Source organism: Sinocyclocheilus anshuiensis, unplaced genomic scaffold (assembly GCF_001515605.1).
Source record: "Sinocyclocheilus anshuiensis isolate Anshui unplaced genomic scaffold, SAMN03320099.WGS_v1.1 scaffold363, whole genome shotgun sequence".
NCBI lineage: Eukaryota > Metazoa > Chordata > Actinopteri > Cypriniformes > Cyprinidae > Sinocyclocheilus > Sinocyclocheilus anshuiensis.
In genome coordinates this window covers 204,810-231,369 of record NW_015552568.1, presented here as the reverse complement: position 1 = coordinate 231,369, position 26,560 = coordinate 204,810, and the positions used below count along the sequence as shown (strand labels likewise).

Below are 26,560 nucleotides of genomic sequence, written 5' to 3'. Positions count from 1 at the left end.
AAAGGTGAATGCTACCATGAGTCCTGTGTTGTGCCAACAGTGAAGCATCCTGAGACCATCCATGTGTGGGGTTGCTTTTCAACCAAGTGAGTGGGCTCTCTCATAATTCTGCCCAAAAACACTGCCATGAATAAAGAATGGTATCAAAACGTCCTGCAAGAGCGACTTCTTCTTCTTCCAACAATCCATGAGCAATTTGGTGATGATCCATGATCATGATGGAGCATGATGGAGCACCATGTCACAAAGCAAGAGTGATAAAGAAGTGGCTCGAAAAACATTACATTGAAATTTTAGATCTGTGGCCAGGCAACTCCCCGGATCTCAATCCCATAAAGAACCTGTGGTCAGTCCTCAAAAGGCGAGTGGACAAGCAGAAGCCCACAAATTGTGATCAACTCCGAGAACTAATAAGATAAGAATGGATCGCCATCAGTCAGGATTTGGCCCAGAACTAATATCCAGCATGCCAGAGCGAATTGCAGAGGTTATGAAGAACAAGGGTCAACACTGTAAATATTGACTCATATAAAAAATGAATATTGATTATATTTTTTGCCAATAAAAGCCTTTAAAACTTATTATATGCTTATCATTGTTTTTCAGTATACCATAGAAACATGGAAAAATCTACAAATACTGAAGCAGCAAACTTTGCAAAACAGAAAATTGATGTCACTGCCAAAACTTTTGGCCATGACTGTAGTATAGCTTCTACAAGCAGTATAGCTTCTATGAAGACCACACTACCTCGCATTTACAAGGATTTGCTCATGAATATTAAGTGACGCAACTTTCGCCCAATTTATTGGCTTAAAATTAAGAGTTGCTAATATTGTAAGGGCGTGGTAGATGAACAAATATTTATTAATAAATAAATATTAACTAGTTCAATTTAGAAAAAGATTACAAAACCCGGTATGCAAATATTCACAACCGAGACCTTGAATTTTCATATCGGGGCGCACATACAGAAAATGTTTTTGATTCAACAACAGTTATTAAATGGAGCGTGATAGAATGCAACAAACACACAAGTCTCGGGGAGAATTTTGAAATATTCTTAACTTGACATTCTTAAAAAATGTCTCATGGCGAAAGACACTGAAAAACTCTATGCACCATTGAACTTCCAACGCGCACTTTCTCTGTCACCATGTAAAACAAAAAGCAGCCAATCGCATTTCAAACACTGTCCAAACAGACAGCTTGTGCTTGACTGCCTGTTCCCATCCTGAATTTACATAACAAAACATTACAGATTTATTGAAGAATAACCAAGAAACCATGAGTTAAATCAAACGGAGATGCTTCAGGCATCACAACGTTGGGGTCGTGACCTGAAATTTTCTAAGAACTGTATCCTGTACGGTAGTTTTTCAAGCAAAAAATGTATAGCTGTAGGTGAGACCCATATATAAAATATGTAGCTTCTCTTGTGCTAAAAATATGTGAAATGTGATGGCACACTGCAAGGATCACATCCTTAAAGGAATTTTGGTTTACTTAGGTGAATTAAGCTGAATTATCCCATTGAGACAGAAGTGTCACTCAGTGCTCTAAAAGTGCTGGTATTTCTCTAGCACTTATTTGTATCACAGGTCCCCCGGCAATCCAGTCATGACACACCCCTCGATTGTCAGGTCCACCCCTTTAACATGCTATATCTGGAGGCAGGCCTGCAACGCTGTTTAAATCAAGACCAAATAGCGATCTAGCTGCATGTAACAGTGGAGATGAGATGCAGGGTGCCTGAATGATTTGTTACAGGTCTTGTTAAAAAGTCAATAACAATAAAATTGACTAAATAGTAAAATAGTAAATGTGTTGTAATTCTTTACAACATCCTTTGCAAGTGGAAGCTTGGGTGGGTGCTCCATCTTAAAGGGTTAAATTAAATACAAATCAGGAAGGAATTTGGAGCTTTTGCACAAAGATAGATTTGTGGGAACCTGCTGTCCTTTGGTGAAAATATGACGCATGAGATTAGTTAATGCAGTTAATCTTAAAGGGGCTTGTTTTTTTGGGGGGAGGGGGGGACAAGTTTATTTATCTGTAGAGGTGGATCATGAATACAGCATATATGATCAAATATTAATTTATTTAATAAAGATATCAATATATATTAGTGTAAATATGAGTATATAAAAATATATTAAATATTATAAAAATACACAATAAATGCAAGTACAATGTCTGGCAAAACTGAATATATTATGTTTCCTCATGTAAATCGATAATACATTTATAATCGTTTCTTGTTTATCTACTTTCCATCGACATTCATTTTGGTCCATTTTCTATTGTATGGCTTCAGAGAACGTGTATGGACTACTTTTATGGTACTTTGAAGCTTGAAAGCTTCAGTCGTCCTTCATTGTAATTGCATGGAAAAGAGCAACCAGTTCAATTCTTTAGAATTTTCCCCCTATTGTATTCTACGGGGGAAAACGAGAACAAAACGAGAGTAACTGATGATAGAATTTTCATTTTTTGGTGAACTAATCCTTTATGAGTATGTATGAGAAAGAGAGGGACTGTATTTAACAGCCATCTGAAACCAAGCCTTTAAAACCATCTTACTGCTTAATTTTCTAAGATAAAGAGCTTATTAGGATAATTATGCTACATCAAAAAGTAGTTCTGGTTCTGATTATCCAACTGTAATATAATAACTGATATATGCAATATATACTGTATAATAAATGTATACCCCTAACACAATAGAAATAACACCATAAAAATAGAAGAGACTTATTACATTTCTCACATTTTATATTTTTTAGTCTCTGACAAGCAACAATAGAGGTTTGTGTTTTTAGGTGACTCTTTAGTATTTTTCATAGTGCTGATTTTTGGTAATGGAATGGAAACCAATGTAAGTCATTTTGACCAACACAGAAGTTGTATCCAGTTTTTGAACACAAAAGGATTGTTAATCATATGTAATCATGTTGGAGCAAAATCAGTGTTAAAAAGTTGTAATATGTTGTAATATGACATACCACAGCTCGGCTGCTGAAGACAGATACCTCATTGGATCCCATTTGTTTCTGAGTGGTAAAAGAAACAAAGCTGTCTCCAACCATCATGGCTCCAAATGCCCGAGTGAGATAAAGATGATCCTCAGATCCATTAATCTACAATGGATGAATACACAATGCATTAACGGACAATGCCACCTAGAAGCATTTTAGCTAACAACATGACCAATTTTGCTATACTTGATAGTCCAAGTGTTCACAACAGTTGCAATTAAGTTACGTTTTTACCTGTGACCCAAGAAGCCATCCTGGAAAAACCAACCACATGAGGCCACAAATGAAGTTGGCAAAAAAATCAATTTGAAGGAAAAACCTCTGGGGCTTAGTGAGCAGTTCAGATCGTTTCAAAGAGCCTTTCAACTGATTGTGATCCAAGATCAAAAGAATCAAACTGCTTAGAAGAAAGAATAAGAACACCGCCACATCCACCATGGGAAGCTGGAGAGAAAAAGTCCAGATTTATGGATTTAACTGGCATGTAACAAACATTTGATTTTTTAAGGCATTACATGCAACAGAGAGCACTGCATTTTACATTTATGTTTAGATGATTACTATACCAAAGTGACTTAATATAATAAAATGCACACATCATGTTACAGTACACACATGGCTGCAGTCTGTTCCTTGAACGTGTGCCTCTCTGCAGACTCCCAACAGTGAAAGGAAGGCCTGTATATAAAGACATTTAAAACAGTTAATTTAATTTATATTTCAAAATGTTGATAAAAGGTCACAATAAATATTAAATTGATGCAATAATGCAACACTTAAATATGTACACTTCAAAAGGTTGGGGGTCAGTTTTGTAATGTTTTCAAAAGAAGTCTCTTATGCTCACGAAGGCTGCATTTATTTGATCAAAACTGTAATATTGTGAAATATTATTGCATTTAAAATAACTGTTTACTGTTATAATATATTTTAAAATGTAATTTATTCCTGCCATGCAAAGCTGAATTTTCAGCAGTCATTACTCCGTTACACTGTAAAAAATGACCGTGAATTTAACGGTAAAAGACTGTAAAAATGCTACAGTAAAAACCTGTTAAATGGTTAACGGTAAATTCCCCTACTATATACGGTGAAAAACTGTATTGGACATTACATGTATTGGACATTAATTTTACGGTAGTATACCGTTTTTTGAAGTAAAAAAGACCATATAATTTACAGTGAATAACCGTAAACTGACATTCCCAGAATTCCCTGCGTTACATTTCAAATTTGATGTTTTGTTGTTGAAATAACTATGTTTCTTCTTAGTTTTTTCTTATCAATTTTGTATATTAGGGTTGTGTGTTACACCTAATGTTGTTAAATGAATGTTTATTGCATTATTTCAGTTTCATGTGTGTTACCATGATGGTGTTTAGTGTTTGTGTGAATGACACTGTGCACCTTCTATATATGTTATTATTTAAAAGCTGCTTGTGATGGGCTTTGGTTCATCATGTGACTTTCTCATCACCACCTGCATTTGGTGGTTATCAGTGTATTACAAAGGTACAAAACAGATTTCAATACTTCAATAGGTTGGTATATTAACATTATATCAGTTAATGAAATTATGGTACTTAACTGTAAATTTAAGTTAAAACCGTAAAACCTAAAACGTTGCTACCGTATTTTTTACGGTAAAATTCCGGCAACCACAGATGCCGTTTTTTTACCGTAAATTTTACGGAATTTTTTTTTTGTGTACTCTTCAGTGTCACATGATCCTTCAGAAATCACTTTTGATTAATTTAATGCATCCTTGATAAATAAAAGTATTAATTCAAATGTTATTTAAAAAAAATACACCTTACTAACCCCAGACATATGGAGTAACTGTAAGGACTCGGAGTAACTTCCCAACTTTAAAAATACATTTGTTGGTGTAATCTAGCCTATAGTGAAATTAACTGAGCCATATTAAATAATATTTTAATTCGAATAAAACCAGTTTATTTACCATGTGTAGTACATTTTAGATCACCTGACAAACGGGATGAACTATTAGATTACTTACTGTATTTCTCCTAAAGTTTCAAGAGAATATATGCAGGCATGTGTGTGTGTTTGCATTGCACTTACAACAAGCCTCGAGACGGAATTAGCAGACAGAGAAATTGGATGGTTGTTGCTTTTGAAGAAAATGAACTTAATTACTGGCAACCCACACACATACGAGTGAGCGCGTTACTTCAAACTGCGCGCTTTCGTCACTGACGCTTCCCCCCTGCAACACAAGAGCGTCTAACACATTACAAAGGTATTATCACAGTAACAATAATTTCCGCCAAGATGCCCAATAATTACTACGGTTATGGTTACTACAAAAAAAAAAAAAACATTATAATATAACATACACATTACGAACAACTTCTTAGCAGCTCCGTCTCATATAGACGGAATGCGTCGCGTTTTTACAACGCGTGTTAAGTAACGCGTCTCGAGACCCATGCGTTCTGTTCCATTCAGACCCCAAGTAGTAGGCTATGTGAAGTTGTGAACTTCCCCTAACGACTTTCACTATTCATTTCTTCCAGTTTAAAAGCTATAGTATGGTATTTTATCTGATACTATAGTAGTACCCTGGTATTTTTCGTAAAGGAAACAGTGTGTCATTTAGCATTCATTTTCACACAAAACTATTTTTTTTCCTTTCGCTTATTGACATTTACAAACAACAACATTATATAATCCCATGATTTTACACACGTAAAGACCCACCTCTGAGGAAAAAGCCAAACTGGAACACATCCTATACGCCATGCTGAGTAGTAGTCCAGCCACAAGTTCGGCTGAAATGACTTGACTTCCAATTACTTTCTCCCTGTTCGTTGTCATGGTTGGTTCACAGTCCGAGTTGGCGGTTAAATCAATGTTTTCAGTGCGGCAAGGAACTGCATTTGTAGCCCGCTGGCTTCTAAAGCCCTCATACGTAACGTGCCCTTATACAACCTAATTATGAAACTCACTGGACGGGTTCCTCAGTTCTCTTGAGTAACCCGGGGCTGATGGCGAATTCATGTTCTTCTGGCTGCAGCCACTTTCTACAGTGTTACGTACAAATCAACGGGAATAGAAACGTTCACGTGAAGCCAGGACATCAGCAGACACCGGAATAGTGATTTTCATGAGGTTTTAAACGTGTAGTGCTTTTAAAATATACTGTTAGACTGTTAAATCATAATTTATTTGAAATCAACATTTATTTTATTAATATTCACAACGTAAGTTTCACAATTAATTCAAATTTTTCCTCACACTGCATGGAGAAACAACCGTTTTATTTATAAATAAAACATTAACATTCACTCATGAATAAATAAATTATATATAACCCTGTTAATATACATATTTATGAAATGTTTGGTCTTCCAGATTGTGTAATGTAAGAAATAACATCCTTAGCCTATATAGCGCATTTATAATGTCAGTCTTATGCACGTAGTTATATATTAACATTTTTGGGAACCCTTCACTAAATGGAAACCAATAAATCAGCTTAAAGCCAAACATTTATCACATGATTTTTTCTTAAAGGCTTTTTGTGCATGCAAGCAACTTAACTATTGGATAAGAGCCATTGAGAATTGGGTTACATGATGAGATATTGAGGTCAAATGGACTTTTTTATTATTTCCCAATAAATAATAGTTAATAACATATATTTCTTTTTTAAATTGTAATTACATTTAATTTAAAAAGTAACAATATATTAATAATATTATATTGGCTATGCCTAAATCTGCAACTCATTGGTGTAAGGAAATCAGTTCAGTGGCTGAGAAGTGGCAAATAAGAATTATGTATATTTGTCTAATGCACTGCATACCAACTAGGTGTTTTGACAATCTTTCAGCATGTACAAATATGTAACACAGGTGCATAACACTGGTTTAGTGTTGATTGACAGGAAGCACTGTGCGTCATACAGTATGAAAGCAGAAAGAGCAATCTTATCAAAGCTGTCGATGAAACTAAACATTGTTCTCTTTCAAACTGCAAAGTTTTGTTTGAAAAATATGCTTACTGATAAGAAAGCATATGCAATTAATTGAAAAGGAGGGTGGAGAATTATTTAATTGTTTGAAAAAAATAACAGTAAATATAAATAAGAAACAGATAATTATTTTAGTGCATAGCTATAACATTAAGTACAGTGATAAACAATTAATGATCAAAAATTTGTATGTATGTATCAGCACATGACAATGGCCAGAATTTATTTTGGTGAAGTCTTGCTCGATTCTAGCCGTGGTCCACACCCATAGGAACTTCTCCGTATCATTGTACTTTTGTTCCTGGACAAACACATTTTGTGAAATATTGGTTTAGTTTGGTCATGGTCACACTGATGAAAACAATTGCAGAACAATGAAAGAGAAGTGAAGTGCCCAGTCACATGTTCATATAACTGAGAGAATGATAGAGACCTTATATATTCAGTATATACATACACACATTTATTGATATACTTTACGTGAGTGTGCACTCATATACAGTACATCCTTATAATAAATGTACATTGAACAGATTCTACATATTAATGTATTTACATCAGAGTAACATTCATAAAGCCATGACGTAGCTAATATATCTAAATATACATAAAGACAGTGCAATATATAAATGTGTATTATTTGGCACCACCCAGTCATTTTATCTCATCACATTCAACTCAGACAGCAGACTCACAACTTGAGTAAAACATCATTTCTTTTGTTGTGGCTCTGTAGATTAAATAGTGCCACAGCATTGTCCAAAATGGACATTTCAAGAATCAAGAATGGTGAAGGTTCGGCCAGTCCTGAAAAAGTTCTCAATCTCCTCCAGAGTCCGGCCTTTAGTCTCTGGCACACATTTAGCAGTGAAAATTATATTCACTACAGAGACGACACAGAAGAACAGGAAAGGTGCAAAGAGTCCATAGGCATCCTATATGAAAAGATCAAGTTTGTGTTTTATAGCTATACTTATGAAAAGCTCACACAACTATGTATATGAAAAATACTAGAAATTGAAACAATCAGAAAGAAAAAAATCAGAAGAAACAATCATGTATAACATGAGTATAATCAAGAGAAGCTTGTATTATCTTTTAATGATCTTGAACAAGGATCATGTGCTATTAGGTAAGTTAAAATAGGTATTTTTCCAATTCCTGTTTCTATGCGTGTAAAAAAAAAAAGAGAGATTTAGCTCACCACCACATGCATGAAGAGTTGTGTCAGAACAAAGGCTGTGATCCAGCTAACACCAACGCACAAACCAGATGCTACACCACGTGCACCCAAAGGTAAAATCTCTGACATTAGCAGCCATGTGATTGGACCCCAACCCATAGCATAACCTGCATGGGAGATTTCAGTGACGTTATGCTGCATGTTATTTTACATGAGGAAATAAAACTAGAACTATTTCTAAAAGTGATGTAATCCAGTCCTGTTTCCAAAATGATTGTTTCTCTAATAAAAAAAATCAATTTTAAGCCATTTCAAAATTTTAACGTGTGACTTTATCATCCCTAACTGAAGTGTCGTAATAATCAACAGGTTCCTTATCTGTCATTTATGAGATCCACAAAAAGCTTCTGCTGTACAGTAAGTCAAAGTGAACTGGTCACACTGTTTAATGAACAAACTAAACCTGAAACTAAATAAACTCACCAAATATGATGACCATAGAGCTTATTAGAGGAATTAGAGTTACTGGATCGAAGGCAGGGCCTGTTAAGCCTCCATAAGTGCTCTTCAAGCCCTCAGTTACAGTAAGATTGCCATGGTTGCACGGTGTTTTATGAGTGTACATGGTCATTGAAAGCATGGCTAGATACATCAAAAAGCCTGAAGGAATAAAAGATGACTGCGTTTTAGGTACTTTTTCCAAGGAATTACATTTACCAAATGTAATACTTTTATTGTTAATTCTACACAAACCTGAGGTGAACAGTAGAGCTTTTCGACCTGCTTTGTCCATCAAACTGGCTGCAATAGCAACAGAAATCAATCGTACAGCTCCCACTAATGCTGCGTCATATTTCGGTTCCTGAATGGCAATAAAACATCACATTTCTTAGATGGATAAATGTGCTTTCAGGTATTTCACAGTGTGAAAGAATGAATCTTTGAGACCTACCAGTGATATAGCTGTCATGTGGAAGATGGGCTCCAGATATACCAGAATTGGGGTTATACCAGTCATCTGCTGCAGGAATCTCATGACAACTGAGATTAGAATTGGTTTATAGTATAAAGGTGTTTTAAGATCACTCCATTGAACGCCCTGTTGGAGAGAACATGCAAGTCATTTAATATTCTATTTTTATATAATGCATATTTACATTTTTGTTTTATTCCAAGCAATAATTGGCAGCCCCCTGCAATACTGCAGCAAACGACCAACATCTTTGAAGGTTGTAAGTCATGCTATGTTCATTTGCAACAAAATCTGATTTAAAAAATCAGTGAAATACAATTGATCCTATTTTCTCTTATTGAATTATATCTGCATGACCTTCTAATTTTATGGCAAACCACCCTGATAACATGATGTAATCCACCACAATGTGCCTTTTACCTGAGAATTGATACTGCGCTCAATCTTATTGAACTCGGTCAAGTAATCAGAATTGGGGCCTCTGAGCCATTCTAGCGATTTAACTGCTCTTGCTCTGTTTCCTTTCATGATGTGGTAACGTGGGGAGGTCGGCATGAAGCAAAGAAAAATCATCATGATAACGACAGGGATCTCCCCAGCCACAGCCAGCCACCTCCACGGCAAAACCAAGCCTGGAGAGAGAAGATAAAATAGCATAATTTTAAAGGACATATAGGATAATGTGTCTGAAAAATGCTTGGAAATTCTTGAAAGTGTTGGAGAAAGTAAGTTTCATCACCAAAACAACCCGAGAAATATGAGCTCTCTCACCAAAAGCATAAAGTGCTAGACTTCCAAAGACAGCTGTGATCTGAGGACACGAACCCAGCGCACCCCTCACAGACGGGTGTGAAATCTCTGACACATACACCTGTGTGAAAAGATATCAGCTGATGTTAATGAGATCCATTAGGCACAAAACTGCAACCACTAATGTATTATGACGTTTCTTTAATTAAAATCCCATATGTTACAATGAAATGGTATGAAGGTCGATTTTAAATTGTCTTTTTTTATGTCAATATGTTCTTTAAATGTAATAGGGAATGTAAATGTCTAGAGAGCCCACAATGAGTTGCATCAGCAAAAGTTTGACACAACTTCCTCCTGACCTCCATGATAAATATAGCTTAAGGCTTGAATACATCTGCTCCCAAACACTAGAATATGAAAATAACTATTACTGTACCAGATATTTGTGTTTTAAACAAACTCAATTTCTCAGAAAACAAAACTTCATTTCTTCATTTTGAATCTCAAGTCAATGTAACTTAATTTAATGACGTTTAGATATTTATATTGGAAAGCAAGAGAAAAATACTGAGGAAGAGATTAATTTTAAGCAATGCATGCAACATTTAATGCCATGACTTTATCAATTTAAGACTTTGATTTAAGACCTTTTTAAAACCTGCAGAAATAACTCACAAATTTAAGTCTCTGGGAGTCGACTGATTCATTCAGTACTCATTTGTTCGTAAACAGACATGCTTATTGACAACATTTATTATCATTATTACATGCCATCCAGCATTTTATCTCATAAGATTTAAATCAGACTGCAAACTCACTAAAAAAAAAAAAACTTTTTGCAGTGGCACTGTAGAATTAATATTGCTATCTCTATAAACAAGATGGACTAACAGAAAACTTACAGGAATCGATCCAGCAGTGATACCACCAGCGATGCCAGTCAGAAATCGGCCCCATAATAACATCCAAAAGTTTTGTGCGGCCCCCATCACAAGGAGACCTACAGTAGATGGTACTCCTGACAACATGATGGTTATTTTTCTCCCAACTCTGTCATTCAGCACCATGGCACTAACACCCCCTAAGGCTGCTCCAAGGGTGAAAATTGACTAATAAACAAAAGAGAAACTAGTTACAAATATGTATTTTTACTGTATGTTAAACTTTATACCTGAAAATATCTTCCATATCTTTAGACACATTAATGATCTTACACCAAACCATGATATCTGATGGATGTCCATTTGCAACCGAGGGTCATCACCCTTTTGAAGCTGGGGGATGACAGGGGAAGGGAATACTAAGGCAAACCCAAAATTGAAATTGCCCAGAACAGCTGAAAACACCGCAAGGAAGAGCTTTCCATGTCTAGAAAGTATAAACAATCGAATAAATGCAGGAAACCCGTAATATAAAATTTGATTGAGACAGCATAAATCGAAAACAAAGAAGGACAAAGGAACGATGGAGTCACCTGAGTCGAGCTGGTTTGTTTCTAATTAATGCGGTGGTTTCATCCGGACTGTCTTCCATCTCTCCTCCGCTTCACACTGCAGACTGAACCGCTTTAATGCTCGAATGGGTATAACTGAAAGCAAGTGAAAGTAAAAGCCATTTTTGCAATCCTGGGATTTCTAGATAAGGACAAAAAATGAAGGAAGCAAACGTCAGAACTTCCTCAACTGAGTAATGTGTTAAGCAACCAGAAATTCCAGTCAACAGCCACAACGCCATTCAGAAAGAGAATACAATCTATCCTACAGAACATTCTCAAAACAACCTAAAAGGACAGTTAAAAAGGGCTTAATTAAAAAAAAAAAAAAAAGTTATTCCAAATTGTACCATAAAATAACCCGGTATCTGCAGGATTTTTAAAATCAAATTTAAGACCTTTAAAGAACTTTTTAAGATCTGCACTTCACATTTCAGCCTTTAAACAGTTTTTAAGAAAAGGGATGAGTCAAAAGTATCAATTATTATATTACTTTAAACAGTTATTATCAATTAATTATTATATTAAATAACAAATATATCTTAATGTCTTAATTGTTTAGATTTTTATAATGCATTAGCTTTTTGTCGATCCACTGGTTCACATTTAAAAATATGTAGCAAAAATAGCAGATGGGCTTATTGAAAAAGCTAATTCGTTCTCTGCCAGCAGGTTTCACTTTCGGAAAAAAAGATAATCGGTTTACCATATTGACTTGAAAATACTGTTTTCATGGTCAGTTTTTCATTTATTATTTGCTAAAGTTAGTGAATGTTTACATTAGAGTGCACGTCCTGCTACGCTGAAATGAATAGGGGAGCGGCTGGAAACTAGCGACCTCTCCTGGTTGGAGATAGTATTAACATCATAAACTGAAAGCAATTTTTACCTGACTTGCTTTTCAAGTAAGCAAGCCGCCCCCCCCCATGGACATATTTCTCCAAACTAAGTTCAGTGTGCCTACTGTCATCAAAAAGAGCACAGCCATCAACATATTTTAATTTTTGCCACACAGCAACAAGCTCCCGGCTTCCTCCGTTTATTATGGTTGCTATGGTTACCTCAACTGTCCGAGCTCAGACCGCCAGCTGCTTCAAGACGCGCCGCGCCGCTCCTCGCCGCTTTTCGCCGCCTTTCGCCGCCCGCTCACATTGAAAATGAATGTCTTCCGTTCACTTTGACGCTCTCGCCGCCGGCGGTGTGAACGCACAGTAACCAATCCTGACGCAGGAGGCGGGGCTTGTGGAGGAAAAAAAACACGCAAATCGAGCTTCCCCCGCGCACGCGCACTGTACTCTCTCCCGTCTTTTATGTCTGGCGCTGTGGCCGCCTCCCGGTTTTGAGTAATACGGAACAACAAATGTGAAAAATTCAAACACAAACACTGTTTCTAGTTCCCACACGCCCGTCTATTTGAGTATTCCCTTCGTCCCATGAATGAGCCATGGCGGTGAACTTCGGCAAGATCGTCGTGGGGATTTATGTGGAGATAAAGCGCAGCGATGGTGAGTTCATATTTGGGTCGCTTGTAACCGTCCGTTAAAGTCGTTTCCCCGGTTCGGCTAACGGATGCTAACGTTACCACTCAAAACACCTGACAGAAATGATAGTTTTAGGTGGTCGGGCCTAGTATTAATCGATATATGGCGTCAAGTTTGGTCTGTTGGTGCTGGTTGCCGGGGTAGTTAACGAGCTTGTGTCAATCAACAGTGCAACTGTCGGTTTTACGTTAGCCACCTGCTAAACCCGGGTGGAGTTTGTTTAGATTCATAATGTGTGCGATGATATTTGATTTCAGCCCAGTAACTGGCTTACTTGATGTAGATTAGTGGGGAATTATTTATGTACTGTATTGGTCTAGGGAATATAACTTAATCATGTAAGTACTATAGATTCTGGATTTGTGTGGGTTAGCCATCTTAAGTCACTTGCAAATGAATGTTTTGTTTTACAGATTGGTTGAAAATAAGTGTGGACAGAGGGAAGTTGCTGGTTTCATCCAAACCAGCTGGTTTGTTTAGCTTGGAGTCTTAAACCCAACATAAGTTTGGATGCCACTCACTTCACATTAGTCACTCATTTGAGATGATAATGACCTTAGAGAGTTCCGTAGTCATACTAATTTGACTGGTTTGTATTGATTTGAAGATGACAAGTAAGTTCCTTGAAGTTATGTGATGTGTCATTATTTGGGTTCAGAGATTAAACTTCATCCTAGTGGCCAAAGGAAATATTGACTGCTTGGGATTAGTTGCATTATTATTATCAGATGTATAAATCTATTGCCAATATTCACACTTCAGTCTCTCAAAAATAGAACCAAACAATGGCTTTCACATGTGATGTAACCTGTTTGATGTACTGTTTGGATAACTACTTACATTTGTAAGTAACAAACATTTTTCGTTAGGTTAGGAAGGTTTATAGGCTAATTGATTCAATACAAAGATGAAAACAACTTTCCATTTAGAAAACTAACAACCACAACAACTTTAAATAACACCAGTAATAATTCTACTAATATTACTTGTACTAATCAATCATCATTATTGTTTTTTTTTTATTATTATTATTATTATTAATAGTACAGCATTCACTGAATATTATGTTTTAAATATTTGTAGATTAATTGTAATTTAGTTCATCAAAAGCAGAATTAAAACTGAAACTGAAATAAAAACACTGGTTTTTGAATGTGTTTAAGGATCAAAGTATCAATTTCTGCTAATGATGTCTCAGTACATAGTTAGTAAATCTAGTGTTGGTGTCTCGTGAGCATTCAGTGGCTTTTCATTGGTATTGGCATCAATACAATTTGCAAGACTGTCAGAAGAGGTTATGATTTTATCTGTTTGAGAAGGCTGTGTTATATTTAACTTCAGCTTGTAGCAAAGAAACAAGTGAGCCCGGGTCTGTTGACATGTTAGACAAACCACTCCTGTCTCTTTGGGAAGTTTCTTGTACGGTATTGCGTAATAGAGATGACTCTTGACATGCTCTCTGAAGATGAACAGTGCTTGTGACATCTTTAAACAGAGAAGGTCTCTAACGTCAAAGATGTGCCTTTACTTCAAACTGGGTCTTAACTTTTCTTTTGGCCTGATGTTGCATGCAGGAGTTTTAAATAGCTTGTTTTATGGCAGGATAATATGTGCTTTTTCTTTCTGATGCCGCTGTTGAATAATTGCAGGGATGTCGACGTGTGAGTAGGAATAGCTCTGAATAATAGATACGGAACCGTGGCTGTTTGTTTTCAGTGATGCTCTGATAGGCTACTTTTCAGTAGCTATTAGCACAACTTTTGAAGTGTCCTCAGAAGCATATTGCTGTTGACTTGCCGTCTTACATAAACTCTTTTCAAGTTCCCATTAGATTTGTAAAATTTCAAAATGGATATATGAATGTTTTCAATTTGTCTTTCACACTTAGAGGTGTTGGGTTTCTTACAGGGCGAATACACCAGGCCATGGTGACCTCTTTAAATGAAGATAATGAAAGTGTTACTGTGGAATGGATAGAAAATGGAGACACTAAAGGAAAAGAGGTAAGTATAGCAGCCTCTCAGCTGCCTGTGTTATTAATAATGGAAAGAACAACATTCTGGTGTTGTTAGGGTACAGTATGAAACTCTCAGATATTACGTGGACACATGCTGTGTTTCTTACAAATATGAATTATGTTGTCATGTACCCTGTATCATTTTTCTCTTTAGGATAAAAGAGAAAAATGTGTTGGGAAAAAAAGTTTTCACTTTTTCACACTTTCACACTTTTTTCATGTGTTGGAAAAAATATCAGATTTCTTGCAATGTTAACAGCTTGTTCATTTTTTCGTAACAGATTGATTTGGAGTGCATATTCTCGCTAAATCCAGATGTTGGTCCAGAGGAGGAGATTTCCTTGAGCCCTGTTACACCACCGCCTCCTACACCCAGCTCTGTGAAGGTCAACAAAATCCCTAAGGTTTGTATGAGGCCAGAGTTAAATGTTGAACTTGCATTCTAATTGTTTGCAACATTTGAACCTTTTTGTACACTTGTTTGTGTGCAGAATCGTAGAACTATTGCACCGGGAAGGAGTGAAATCCCATCCAGAGACAATAGAGGTATATTTGTTGTTATTTGACTCCGGAATAGGGCTGCACAATAAATCAAAATAAGTTATGAATTGCAGTATGGCCATGTGCAATTATTAATCTGCCAAAGTGAAAAAAATGTAGCGTGCACGTGCTGGGTGCTTCAGAATGAAGGGGCGGCACATGTATGTGTCAGGCTCATGATGCAGTGTTTTCAGTGGAGTGGAGCACACTCCACAAGCACTTCATTTTGACAGGGTACTCTGAATTTGTTATAACATGCACTGGGAACAACTTTTTTCCTCGTTTGCCCAGTTCTAAACATTTTTAGTGCTAAATGTTACTATGCAAATCTAATGTACTGCAATAAAACGAATTGGCTTAATGTGAAGTCTTCCTTGACTGTAAAGCATATTTTATTTGAAATACTTTAAATAATAATTAGGCAATGTTGTTATACAGAAATTACATTCATGGACATTAAAAAAGCTTCTCCTTGGAAAATATTAGAATTTTTTAACAAATCAAATTTGATATAGATTTTATGTAACTTTTATTGTTGTTGTTGGTTTGTTTTTGTAACATTATTTTATATAACTAATAGAAGTATTATTTTTATTATCACTATTATTAATTTATTACTCTTTGAGTTTGCCATGAATTTAGCCTTTGATGTTGATATGGTGTTAAATGATACATATAAATAATAACAACAGGGTTTTGTAGACAAAGGGGCCAAGTTCAGCAGAACTGGAAGAAAGTGCATATAAAAAAAGTACACTAACTAAAAGTCTGTTAAAATTAAGACAAATGAAAGATTACGACAGATGTATGGCTATTGTACAGCAAAATTCTCATTTTCAATACAATTAGTAATAATTTAGGATTATTTTGTTCGGTTACTAAAGAATAACGGATGTTAAAGTCAACATGAAATGGAAATTCCCCCATCCACCTCTTCATCTATTTTCTATTTCTTCATCTATTTTCTATTGTGAACGATACATTTATGCACACATTTAATTTTTATTGACTTAGTAATTTTTAACAAAAATGTCAGTCTTTAGTCAAACTCAGTCTTCCAGTGCAAAATATTCTCTCTCTGATAACATATGCCGGACTTCTTCAGTCATTTAGACCGCTTAAACCCCGCCGCTTTCTTGCAGTTGATTGAAGTATTGCATTCGGATCTGCTTCTGTGCAGTCAACAGCTGATGGATTGAACCAATTCATTTTTTCCCCCTATAATCCATTTTACTTGGATGTAAGTTACAATATGGAAGAAAAGATCTGTTGTGACCTTGACAGAAATTTTAATCATAGCCAAAATAGTCACAATATTGCTGAGTCCGCATGCTCAAACAAATAGAGTGATGTTTTAAAAGTGCCAGAGTGTTTTACTTATAGTGACTGTTTTACTACACATGACTTATAGTTATGTCAGCATACTAAGATGGCTGTGTTTGAAAACTTGGTGAGCTGTCTATCTAAGCAGCATTTTTGTCCATCATAGGCATGTTTGAGTGCTCCTGTGATGCCACTCTTATGTGTTCTGTTTTAAAGTTGGCTCGACTCGGGGACGGCCGGCCCAGCAGCAACAGCCAGAATCAGCACCCCCTCCACCAGTACAACAGCCCTCTCAGCCCACACAGAGCCAGACCCAAAGTCAGCTAACTCAGCAACAACAAAACGGTAATATGACACTCCTCAGTGCTTTTCAATCTGTTCCTGTCAACCCCCTTTTCCCCACAGGAAAAAGGACTGAAAAAGGCTGAAAGGACTGAGGCCTCCTGCGCAGGATGCGTATAATGCATAAAGAGAAAGCAACCTTTTAGAGTCTGAATTTTGCAGCAAACCTAAACCTTGCTCATCTGTCTGTATCTTGGCTCAAATCTGTGGGGTGGGGTGTGGTTTGGCTACTCCAGCCGCCCCTCTGAATGTCAGTGACTGTTTGTGACCGGGCAGGCTTGTCCTGACTCTGAACCTTCCTGATTAATCCTCTTGCTTTGAATTTATGAAGCTTACAAGAGTCTGTCTGCTGAATTAATCTGGAATCAAAATGCTCAAACTGTTTTCTATGTGCAGCATGGTGCTGCCCATCCTTTGGGTGGAATTACAATTGTTCGGTTTAATTTGCTTGTTTAGTGCAGGGTTGGGGTAAAATTGATTCACAGATATGTTACAATTCTTTCTCTGAATTGCAGTTCACCCAAGAATGGAAATCTGCTTAAAATTTACTTACCCTCAGCCCATCCAAGATGTAGATGAGTTTATTTCTTCATCTGAACAGATTTGGGATAATATAACATAACATCACTTGCTCACCAGTGGATCCTCTGCAGTGAATGGGTGCCATCAGAGTCCAAACTGCTGATAAAAACATCACAATAATCAACAAGTAATCCACAAGACTCCAGTCCATCAATTAACATCTTGTAAAGTGAAAAACTGCATGTTTGTAATAAACAAATCCATCATTAATAAGTTTTAACTTTAAACTGTTACATCTATTCAAAATACGAGTCCATAATAACATATTAACACTTCCTCCAGTGAAAAACTCCATTCCCTGTTGTCCTCTCGCATCAAAATCCACCAACACATTTGTTTAGAACTGTTTTGGACTGTTTTCACTTGTAAATGGTGCTTGATCTGTGCATATTTATCTCCTAATTTAGACTTTTTCACTGGAAATGCAATATTATGGTTATAGGACTCATTTGAAGTTAAAAACACATTAATGAATTGTTTCTTAAAAACACGCAGCTTTTTGCTTTACAAGATGTTAATTGATGAACTGAAGTCATGTGGATTATTTGTGAATTGTTGTAATGTTTTTATCAGCTGTTTGGACTTTCATTTTGATGGCACCCATTCACTGCAGATGATCCATTAGTGAGCAAATTATTTAATGCTAAATTTCTCCAAATCTGTTCTTTCTAATCAAATCTAATTTAAAGATTCCCACCCCAGTTTGGTGTTGCGAGATGAGTCAGTGTTCAAACTGCACACTGTTTTGGGTAGATTAAATTAATCAGTCAGATGAATATTAATGCCTTCATTATGAAGCCTATCTTTTAATCCATGTTCTGATGATACTATCGTTTGCAAGTGATAGTAGTAATGTAGCAAGTAGTAAAGCAATAGTAGCAGGGTATGTTGCAGACAGCAAGAGTGCATAGATAAATGACTTTGGAAAAGGTCTGCTCAGAGAATAGAGCTCTTTAAGATAGAGAGGGCTGTTGGCGCTACCATGTGCCAGCTGCCAGAGGCTCTGGCTTGCCTCTATAGCCACTCTGTCTGCACACATACACACTTATATTAGAGAGATACAGAGTGGGAGGAGGCGGGCTGAAAGAGAGGAAATGGTTGTTGCCTTTGTTAAAATGGAATTGTGTGTTGTTCTGCTATGTAGCAGCAAGGAGGAAGTCGAACTGTGTGAAGGAAGTGGAAAAATTGCAGGAGAAGAGGGAGAGACGCAGAATACAGCAACAGGAACTGAGAGAAAAGCGAGCACAGGTAAGACTTCTCATCTTTCTGCCAATTATATCTCTCTTCCTCGTCTCTCAGCTTTTAATTGTGATGTATTTGTCAGGTTTGACAAATAGATTAGTTCACCTGGTGGTGTTCCTATTGTGAATGTGCTTGTTTTGTTTTAAAGGAAATTGATACAACGATTCCAAACTATGAAATACTGCAGATGATCCGAGACTTCAGAGCAAGTTTGGACTATCGACCGCTAACCACGACAGATTTGGTAGGTTCGGATGAATTAACTTCTGGGTCATATTTAAAATATAATAAATACAAGAATGAATGAATTAATTAAATTTAATTTAAAGGTGCCATAGAATGCATTGATATAATATTTTAAATTGTTCTCCGATATCTACATAGAAGGTATGTGGCTTAGGTAAGGACAAAAAAATCTCCAGAAACTGTTTTACATGCCCATTTACAACCCATTTACTTTCTCTCGCAGTTATATCGTTGGGTAATTATACTGTATATAAAATGCGGACATCAGGGAGCTGCTATTAATATGCGGGGCATTGAAACTGCTTTCGAATGCACGAAATGGTTTTACTTTCACTTTCGAGATTTGCGATCGCACGTGCTGTGCAAACTACAACGGCAGTACTTACCACACATTTTACAAGATCAGATGCTTGTCAGTGGTGCACAGGATCTGTAAATCATTCGCCATCATCCTCAGTCATCTCTCCTTACTCTGTTTATGTGGTAAGTGAAATCTTATGTACTGTAATGTAACAGGCTACTGCTAGCAAGCAGCTAACCATGTCTTTAGTGGCTCGCGTTATTTTATTAGAACTTGCTTTCCGTGCCTTTCTGAATACAGACACCAACCCATCCCTGCACATCACATCCCCTGCACAGCCTAGAACATAACATTTATTTCCATGATCTGCCATTTTCGCTGTTGTCCTCACTTGTTTCTTCACAATACCTGCAGAACTTCTGATGATTTGGCTGTGCAGGTCCGGCTGGCCTAGAACATGGGCGGGTATATGCAAATGTTGGGGGCGTACATATTAGTGATCCCGACTGTAACGTCACAGTCGGTGTTATGTTCTGATTCGCCTATTTTTCAGTGGTCTTTTGAATGCTCAAGATTTACATAAGAAGGAGGAAACAATGGTGTTTGAGTCTCACGGTATGTCATTTCCATGTACAGAACTGTTATTATTCAACTATGCCAAGGTAAATTCAGTTTTCCATTCTATGGCACCTTTAACAAACACAGTCAGCCATCATGTATCATAATTTTTCCACATTCATTTTGTTATTATTATTATTGTTATTTTTTTTATTCATTATTTTATTTTTATTATAATGATTATTTATTCAGAATTTTTTCTCCATATGAGCTTTGGGGGGGAATGTGACCCAGACATGTTCATGTTCATACATTTGAGATCCACTTTTTAATGATGATAATGTAATACAAAAAATTTAAATATAATATATTTAATATAATATATTAGTAGTAAGAAAAAAGTACTTCATTTTTGGATGTTAAGTAATAAATTATTTTAAGAGAAGTAAAACGTGATTCATTTTTTCAACAGATTGAGGAGCACAGAATATGCGTTTGTGTTAGGAAACGACCCCTCAATAAAAAAGGTAATGCCTCAGACATTTATACTAAAGAACCAGGATTGTTCAAAAGGAATCTATGCATTAGCTGGTAATTGATGTTTTTTTTGGTCCTGTAATTTCTTCAGTCTTTTTCTTTCAAGCAAACTCATTCGTGTGAATGTTTTACACAAACAGCTCGAGATGTTTTTCTCATGCTGAAGAAACCAAACTATAAGAAGCTGGATCTTCAGGTTTACGCAACTTTCTTTGAAATTTACAGTGGAAAGGCAAGTGGCTCTTAGTTACATTCACTTTTTGTTAATCCAAAATGTGTTGAGAATACTATTTGAAGAATTGTACACATTGTACACATCCATTGATTGATTTGTTTTTGATTATCAGGAATGTTTTAGAAAATTGATGACTAATGGTTGTGACAAACTAAAGCATATTTTAAAAATAGGACAAGTCTTTCAAAGTCTTTTTTTCTTTAGGTATTTGATCTGTTGAATCGTAAGGCTAAGCTACGTGTGTTAGAAGATGGAAAGCAGCAGGTCCAGGTGGTTGGGCTTCAGGAGCGTGAGGTCAGATGCACTGAGGATGTCCTCAAACTCATTGAAATAGGGAACAGTTGCAGGTAAAACTTGATGGGTAAAACAATCATGTTCACTGAATATTGCTCTAGTTGTTTGCTGCTGTATCTTTTCCTTAAAGGGTTAGTACACCCAAAAAATGAAAATTTCTATTAATTACTCACCATCATGTCGTTCCAAACCCATAAGACCTTCGTTCATCTTCGGAACACAAATTAAGATATTTTTGATGAAATCTGAGAGCTCTCTGACCCTCCATAGACAGCAAGGATACTACCACGATCAAGGCATAGAAATGTAGCAAGGACATCGGTAAAATAGTCCGTGTGACATCAGGGGTTCAACCGTAATTTTACGTAGGTACGAGAATACTTTTTGTATGCAAAGAAAACAATAATAACATAATTTATTCAGCAATTCTTCTCCCCGAGTTACCGTCTTCTGCCATTTTGGAGAGTAACCCAGAACGTAATCAGCGTTGTTTACGTTCAGCATGCGCAAGCTTTCTACTGAACGTAAACAACGGCGATTATGTTGATTACGAAATTGGTGTTAATTTGTTTACCATAAAAACAATATTTTCTCGCAAAATTAACGATGCAGCGCATCTGATATAAATACAGAGCCGTTTCGCCTGGCTTTCGGGAGTGCAAAAGATCTCGTGATATTTCTCCTTGAGGTGCAAATCGGTCTCACGATATCAGTATAAAGTTGAGTTTGTGGTAAAACCTTTGATAGTGCTTGCATTATATTGTTCTGTCTTTTATTGCATGTGCTGATTGTTTGGGTTTCGTTTGGGAACGCATATATAGTCTGACGTGCTTTGTGTTGCACTGTCATCATTTACAAGCGTGGAGCGCGTCTCCATATCAGCCGTTCGGTCCACAAACTCTTTCTCTGCATATGCTATGAGTTTGGGTTGATTAACGTTTATCTGGGAAAACCGTGCACGTTATCTCACTAGATTTATAACGTAAATCATTTAGAAACCTATGCCAACACAGGAGAATACATCAACATATTTCTGTATGCGATTTGTTGTACATCAGCGATTTCAAAATAAAAGTTTAAACCCTCGCTCTGAGTTTGCATGTGACCAAATATTGAAATTATATGGATTTAAATTTGTAAAGTGAAACATCACCGGGCTGTTGGCACCCTCTGCAGGTATTTGTTATAATACTTAAAAGGGTCCTATTATGCTCTTTTACAAAGTCTTGATTTTGTTTTGGGGGTGTACTAGAACAGGCTCTCATAACACCTCTCTACCCAGTCTGGCATGAACGGCTCGAATAGTTCCTGTATCAAATGAAGGCCCGCCTTCTGAAATACGAAATGTGCTGTGATTGGTTAGCTGGGCCAGTGTGTGTTGTGATTGGCACCACTCGGCGGCTGGTCGGGAAATGTCACGCCCCTTACCGTAGCCGCCTGCGAGCTTCAGTGTAACTATTGAGTCAAAATCAAATCAATTTGAGCACGATTTAAACCCGGATGATTGTAACCACTCTTAAGTTCGTCTGCCTTGGGAAAGCTAGCGTGTGTCCGACAGTGATAACACTCGTTGCCTTCTCTAGTGCAGCTCAACCAGGTCTCATCCCATTCCTCGATATTTGTGATATCACAAATCCCGGAAAATATGCATTGTAGTCCAAACGAGGCGTTCGTTGTAGTTTTTGAAAAGTGATTTCTGTTAAATAAAATATCTCCTTTTGAATTGGACTTTGAGCTTTGTAACTTCGCAGATCTTTTTTATGCTCAAACAGCAACATTACAGACTAACTAAAGTTGAAAAAGTGAAAAAGCATAATAGGACCCCTTTAATGTACATAAGTTGGTTATTTTCATATTATGTATAGGCATGTTACTTTATGTATTTTAACAGTGTTGTTCAATAAAACCATGTGGTTACTTGGTTCTGATACTTTATTTGAACAAATTATTATTGGTTCGAATAATTTATTACAAAAAATATCAGATTACTCAGTTGTCAAAATAATCAGTAGATTACTTGATTACCAAAATAATTGTTAGTTATGGCTCTAGATTAGTTAAAATATTTCAAAATGCAACTACATTATTTTTTTTGTCATTGAAAATTTCTTAAAAATAGTATTAAAATATTGTCTCGTTCTAGTGAACCAAGTATCTGTATTTTGTCTCATCTCGTGAGCTAAATGTATTGTCACACCCCTAGTGTCCATGAACGTGATATAGCTCATAATTTGTGCATGATGAAGCTTTTACTCTTCAGGTTAATCATATATTCATGAATAAAACATCACTTTGAATAAGGAAATTGATAACTTTGCCATACTATCCTTTCAAATGTTAAAGTTGCCAGTCATTGCATGCTTTGCACGTGTTGCACGTTATTTGTACCATTTTGTTTTATTTGTTTATTTATTAGAATTTGAAAGATAATAACGATATTGTTATCTCTGATTTTAGTCCTTGAAAACCAAAAAAGTAGTGCTTGAAAAGTCTGTGAAAGTCCTGGAATTTCATTTTGCAGTTTCTGTATGAACCCTGGTCCTTGCTACGTTTCTGTGCGTTGATCGTGATAGTATCCTTGCTGTCTATGGAGGATCAGAGAGCTCTCAGATTTCATCAAAATATCTTAATTTGTGTTCCGAAGATGAACGAAGGTCTTACGGGTTTGGAACGACATGAGGGTGAGTAATTAATGGCAGAATTTTGGGGTGAACTAACCCTTTAACAATTCATGATCTTTGATGATCTGTAATTAGTCCACTCAATGTCTTGGTACATAAGTCAGACACTCCTGACTTAAATTTCACCTTCTTATCTTCCATTTTAGGACCTCAGGTCAGACCTCAGCCAATGCCCACTCATCCCGTAGCCATGCCGTCTTCCAAATCATTCTACGAAGGAAGGGCAAGATGCATGGCAAATTCTCACTCATTGATCTGGCGGGTAATGAACGTGGAGCGGACACGTCCAGCGCTGATCGGCAGACTCGTTTAGAGGGAGCCGAAATCAACAAGAGTCTTTTGGCTCTGAAGGTCAGCACCTTAAAAATACCACCCAAGAGCAGGGGTCAGCAACCATTTGGTTATGAAGTGTCATTTTGAAATTGCCTAGTAAATCACTGTGATCTTGCATGTCCCATGTATTAGGAGTGTATCAGGGCTCTGGGCCGTAATAAGCCTCATACCCCATTCAGAGCGAGCAAGCTCACACAGGTCCTCAGAGACTCATTCATTGGCGAAAACTCCAGGACATGCATGGTAAGTTTGATTAAGCTATCCTTCTTGAACATTGGGATTTGGCTAAATTTACTTTTGCCTGTTTGCACAGCTCTAATTGTGACTTCTGTCTGATCAGATCGCCACCATTTCTCCTGGCATGGCTTCCTGTGAGAACACGCTGAACACTCTGAGATATGCCAACAGGTAAGGACATGGCACTCTGTTGTGCATTTATGAAAACCGAAGTTGAGTAGAACTCTTGCCAATGTTGCGTCTAACTGTTTAAGGCAATCTCAATCAAGTTGTTGTATTTACCAATGTCTTGACAAGCTAGTGCCAAAGGGAAAAAGTCTTGTCATAATTATACATCTCTCCTGATTGGCTGTGCTCTTCTTGCTGTTTTTCTCTGTTCTGTCTTGACTGTCTTCAGAGTAAAGGAGTTTGGGATTAGCCCCTCTGACATCCCCTTCTCTCAGGGGGGAGGAAGTCGCTCTGAACCCTCTCCTACCTATGAGTATGAGCACATGTCTATGCAGCTTCCCTCCTTATTCTTAGTCAGATACACTGCAGCAGTGTTGGGGACTAACTAAAACTAGTAATACAAGTTACTAACATATTTCAGTAGCGTAATAGTAACCAAACTCTTTTCAAAAAATGTTTTACATTATAGCTTGGCAATCAGTTTCAATGTAGCTTCCCCAGCACTGCTCAGTAGACAACCAACATCCCGCATTGGCTTGCAACCAATGCATGGAAATACTCATGCGCTGCAATATATATAACCACAGTCTGTTTCAATTTATTAGAAACATTGGCTGCACTCACGTCTCACACTAATGGCTGTGCTTTTGGTGTAAACATTTTTCATTTCCCCTCTGATCTGCTGTCATTTCATTTCTCTAACCCTGGGAATGTCTTGGCATAGATGTGGTGCTGTCGTCCTTACTTCTCCTTTAGAAATATTTCATAATATGAATATTAATAAACATAAACACTGTACTCAATTAATAAAAATGAGATGACACCATAAACAGTTGCGTTAGTTGCACAAATTGCTGCAATTTATATGCCCAACTGCACCTATGGGAATTCTGATATCTGTATTTTTTTGTTGTATTAAAAAACAAACTGCTCTTGATTTTGTCTTAAAATGCTTATTAAAAGCATAAAACGTTTTTGAAATAATGTAAGGTTCTGTTTTAAAAATAAGGTAGGAGTATGCCGTGTCGCAGCCAAAACAAGCATCTCCGCAGTTGAGTCCTGTGACCTGTGCATGGTGTCATTTCGGTCAGCATGATTGCTCTAAAAACATCATAAATGCTGTCAATCTGTGTATTTAGAGTGAAGGAGCTGACTGTGGATCCCAATGCTGTGACAGAGGGAGTCCGCCCTAATGTCAACGCCATCAACCAGCTGGACATCATGGATGAGGAATGGGATTTGGGCAACTCCCCTCAGAGAGATGACCTCAAACTGCTCTGTGAACAGAATGTAAAAAGACATCTGTTCCTAGTACTTCCTCTGCTTTAAAAATGCATGCATGATGATACATTTTAGAAGTGTAATTTGTGTCTGTTACTGTTTACATTAATTAGATTATAAATGGCACTTGATACATTTAATACATCCTTGCTAAATATTAAGTATTCATTTAAAAAAAGAAAAGGAAAGAAAGAAAAACCCTCCTAACCCTGTAGTTTTCCAACTAATTATACCTTTTTGTTTTCTGTGCAGATTCATATATTTATACAGTTGAGGTCAAAAGTTTACATCCCCCCTTTCAGAATCTGCTAAATGTTATTTTACCAAAATAAGAGGGATCATACAAAATGCATGCTATTGTTTATTTAGTACTGACCTGAATAAGATATTTCACATAAAAGATGTTCAAATGCTCACCGATGCTCCAGAAGGAAAAACCATTTATTAAGAAAACTTTTGAACAGAATGGAGATGTGTACATTGTTCTTTTTTTGCCTAAATCTCATATTTTTTTCATTTAGTACTGCCCTTCAGAGGCTACAGAAGATAGTTACATGTTTCGCAGAAGACAAAATAAGTTCAATTTACCCTGATCTTCAAATTCAAAAAGTTTTCACTTTTAATGCATGGTTTTTCCTTCTGGAGCATCAGTGAGCGTTTGAA

At 36.7% G+C, this 26,560-nt stretch overlaps 2 protein-coding genes and 1 long non-coding RNA gene across 5 annotated transcripts in view; 1 reads left to right on the top strand and 2 right to left on the bottom strand.

Moving 5' to 3' along the window:
• Positions 1-2,690: 2,690 nt before the first annotated feature.
• LOC107664986 (uncharacterized) lies at positions 2,691-5,992 on the bottom strand. 2 transcript variants are annotated; one of them, XR_001631507.1, is made up of 5 exons: positions 5,763-5,992; positions 5,124-5,268; positions 3,654-3,716; positions 3,273-3,482; positions 2,691-3,140 (listed from the first exon to the last, which is right to left on the bottom strand). It is a non-coding gene; the product is annotated as an uncharacterized LOC107664986 (long non-coding RNA). The 2 variants fall into 2 exon arrangements; XR_001631506.1 differs by having other exon boundaries at positions 3,273-3,716.
• A 1,576-nt stretch (positions 5,993-7,568) lies between these two features.
• On the bottom strand, positions 7,569-11,515 carry slc2a6 (solute carrier family 2 member 6). Of its 2 annotated transcripts, XM_016455692.1 has the most exons (10): positions 11,422-11,515; positions 11,162-11,315; positions 10,850-11,056; positions 9,966-10,065; positions 9,615-9,826; positions 9,174-9,320; positions 8,975-9,083; positions 8,705-8,881; positions 8,243-8,388; positions 7,569-7,973 (listed from the first exon to the last, which is right to left on the bottom strand). In XM_016455692.1, exons 1-10 carry the CDS (start codon positions 11,478-11,480, stop codon positions 7,812-7,814), a joined length of 1,473 nt encoding a protein of 490 aa, XP_016311178.1. In that variant the 5' UTR covers positions 11,481-11,515; the 3' UTR covers positions 7,569-7,811. The 2 variants fall into 2 exon arrangements, with proteins under 2 accessions (XP_016311178.1, XP_016311180.1); XM_016455694.1 differs by lacking the exon at positions 8,243-8,388 and having other exon boundaries at positions 7,814-7,973.
• Positions 11,516-12,551: 1,036 nt separating this feature from the next.
• Positions 12,552-26,560, top strand: part of LOC107664969 (kinesin-like protein KIF2A) — a 15,479-nt gene continuing 1,470 nt past the window's right edge. Inside the window, exons 1-16 of the mRNA XM_016455675.1 lie at positions 12,552-12,944; positions 14,889-14,983; positions 15,279-15,401; positions 15,489-15,543; positions 17,077-17,205; positions 18,929-19,032; positions 19,175-19,270; positions 20,604-20,654; positions 20,686-20,722; positions 20,809-20,900; positions 21,108-21,250; positions 24,025-24,229; positions 24,344-24,454; positions 24,552-24,619; positions 24,846-24,929; positions 25,756-25,906. Of these exons, the coding sequence (XP_016311161.1) occupies positions 12,884-12,944; positions 14,889-14,983; positions 15,279-15,401; positions 15,489-15,543; positions 17,077-17,205; positions 18,929-19,032; positions 19,175-19,270; positions 20,604-20,654; positions 20,686-20,722; positions 20,809-20,900; positions 21,108-21,250; positions 24,025-24,229; positions 24,344-24,454; positions 24,552-24,619; positions 24,846-24,929; positions 25,756-25,906 (1,605 nt within the window). The 5' untranslated portion in view covers positions 12,552-12,883. The remainder of the gene's footprint in view (positions 12,945-14,888; positions 14,984-15,278; positions 15,402-15,488; positions 15,544-17,076; positions 17,206-18,928; positions 19,033-19,174; positions 19,271-20,603; positions 20,655-20,685; positions 20,723-20,808; positions 20,901-21,107; positions 21,251-24,024; positions 24,230-24,343; positions 24,455-24,551; positions 24,620-24,845; positions 24,930-25,755; positions 25,907-26,560) is intronic.

What these genes read in the sequence shown, in the direction of transcription:
- slc2a6 (XM_016455692.1), bottom strand. Translation starts at nt 11,480, where the DNA reads ATGGAAGACAGTCCGGATGAAACCACCGCATTAATTAGAAACAAACCA. An exon ending in AACAAACCAGCTCGACTCAG is followed by an intron (nt 11,316 to 11,421) that starts GTGACTCCATCG and finishes TATACTTTCTAG; the next exon opens with ACATGGAAAGCTCTTCCTTG. An exon ending in CTCTATGGTCATCATATTTG is followed by an intron (nt 8,389 to 8,704) that starts GTGAGTTTATTT and finishes TCTCCCATGCAG; the next exon opens with GTTATGCTATGGGTTGGGGT.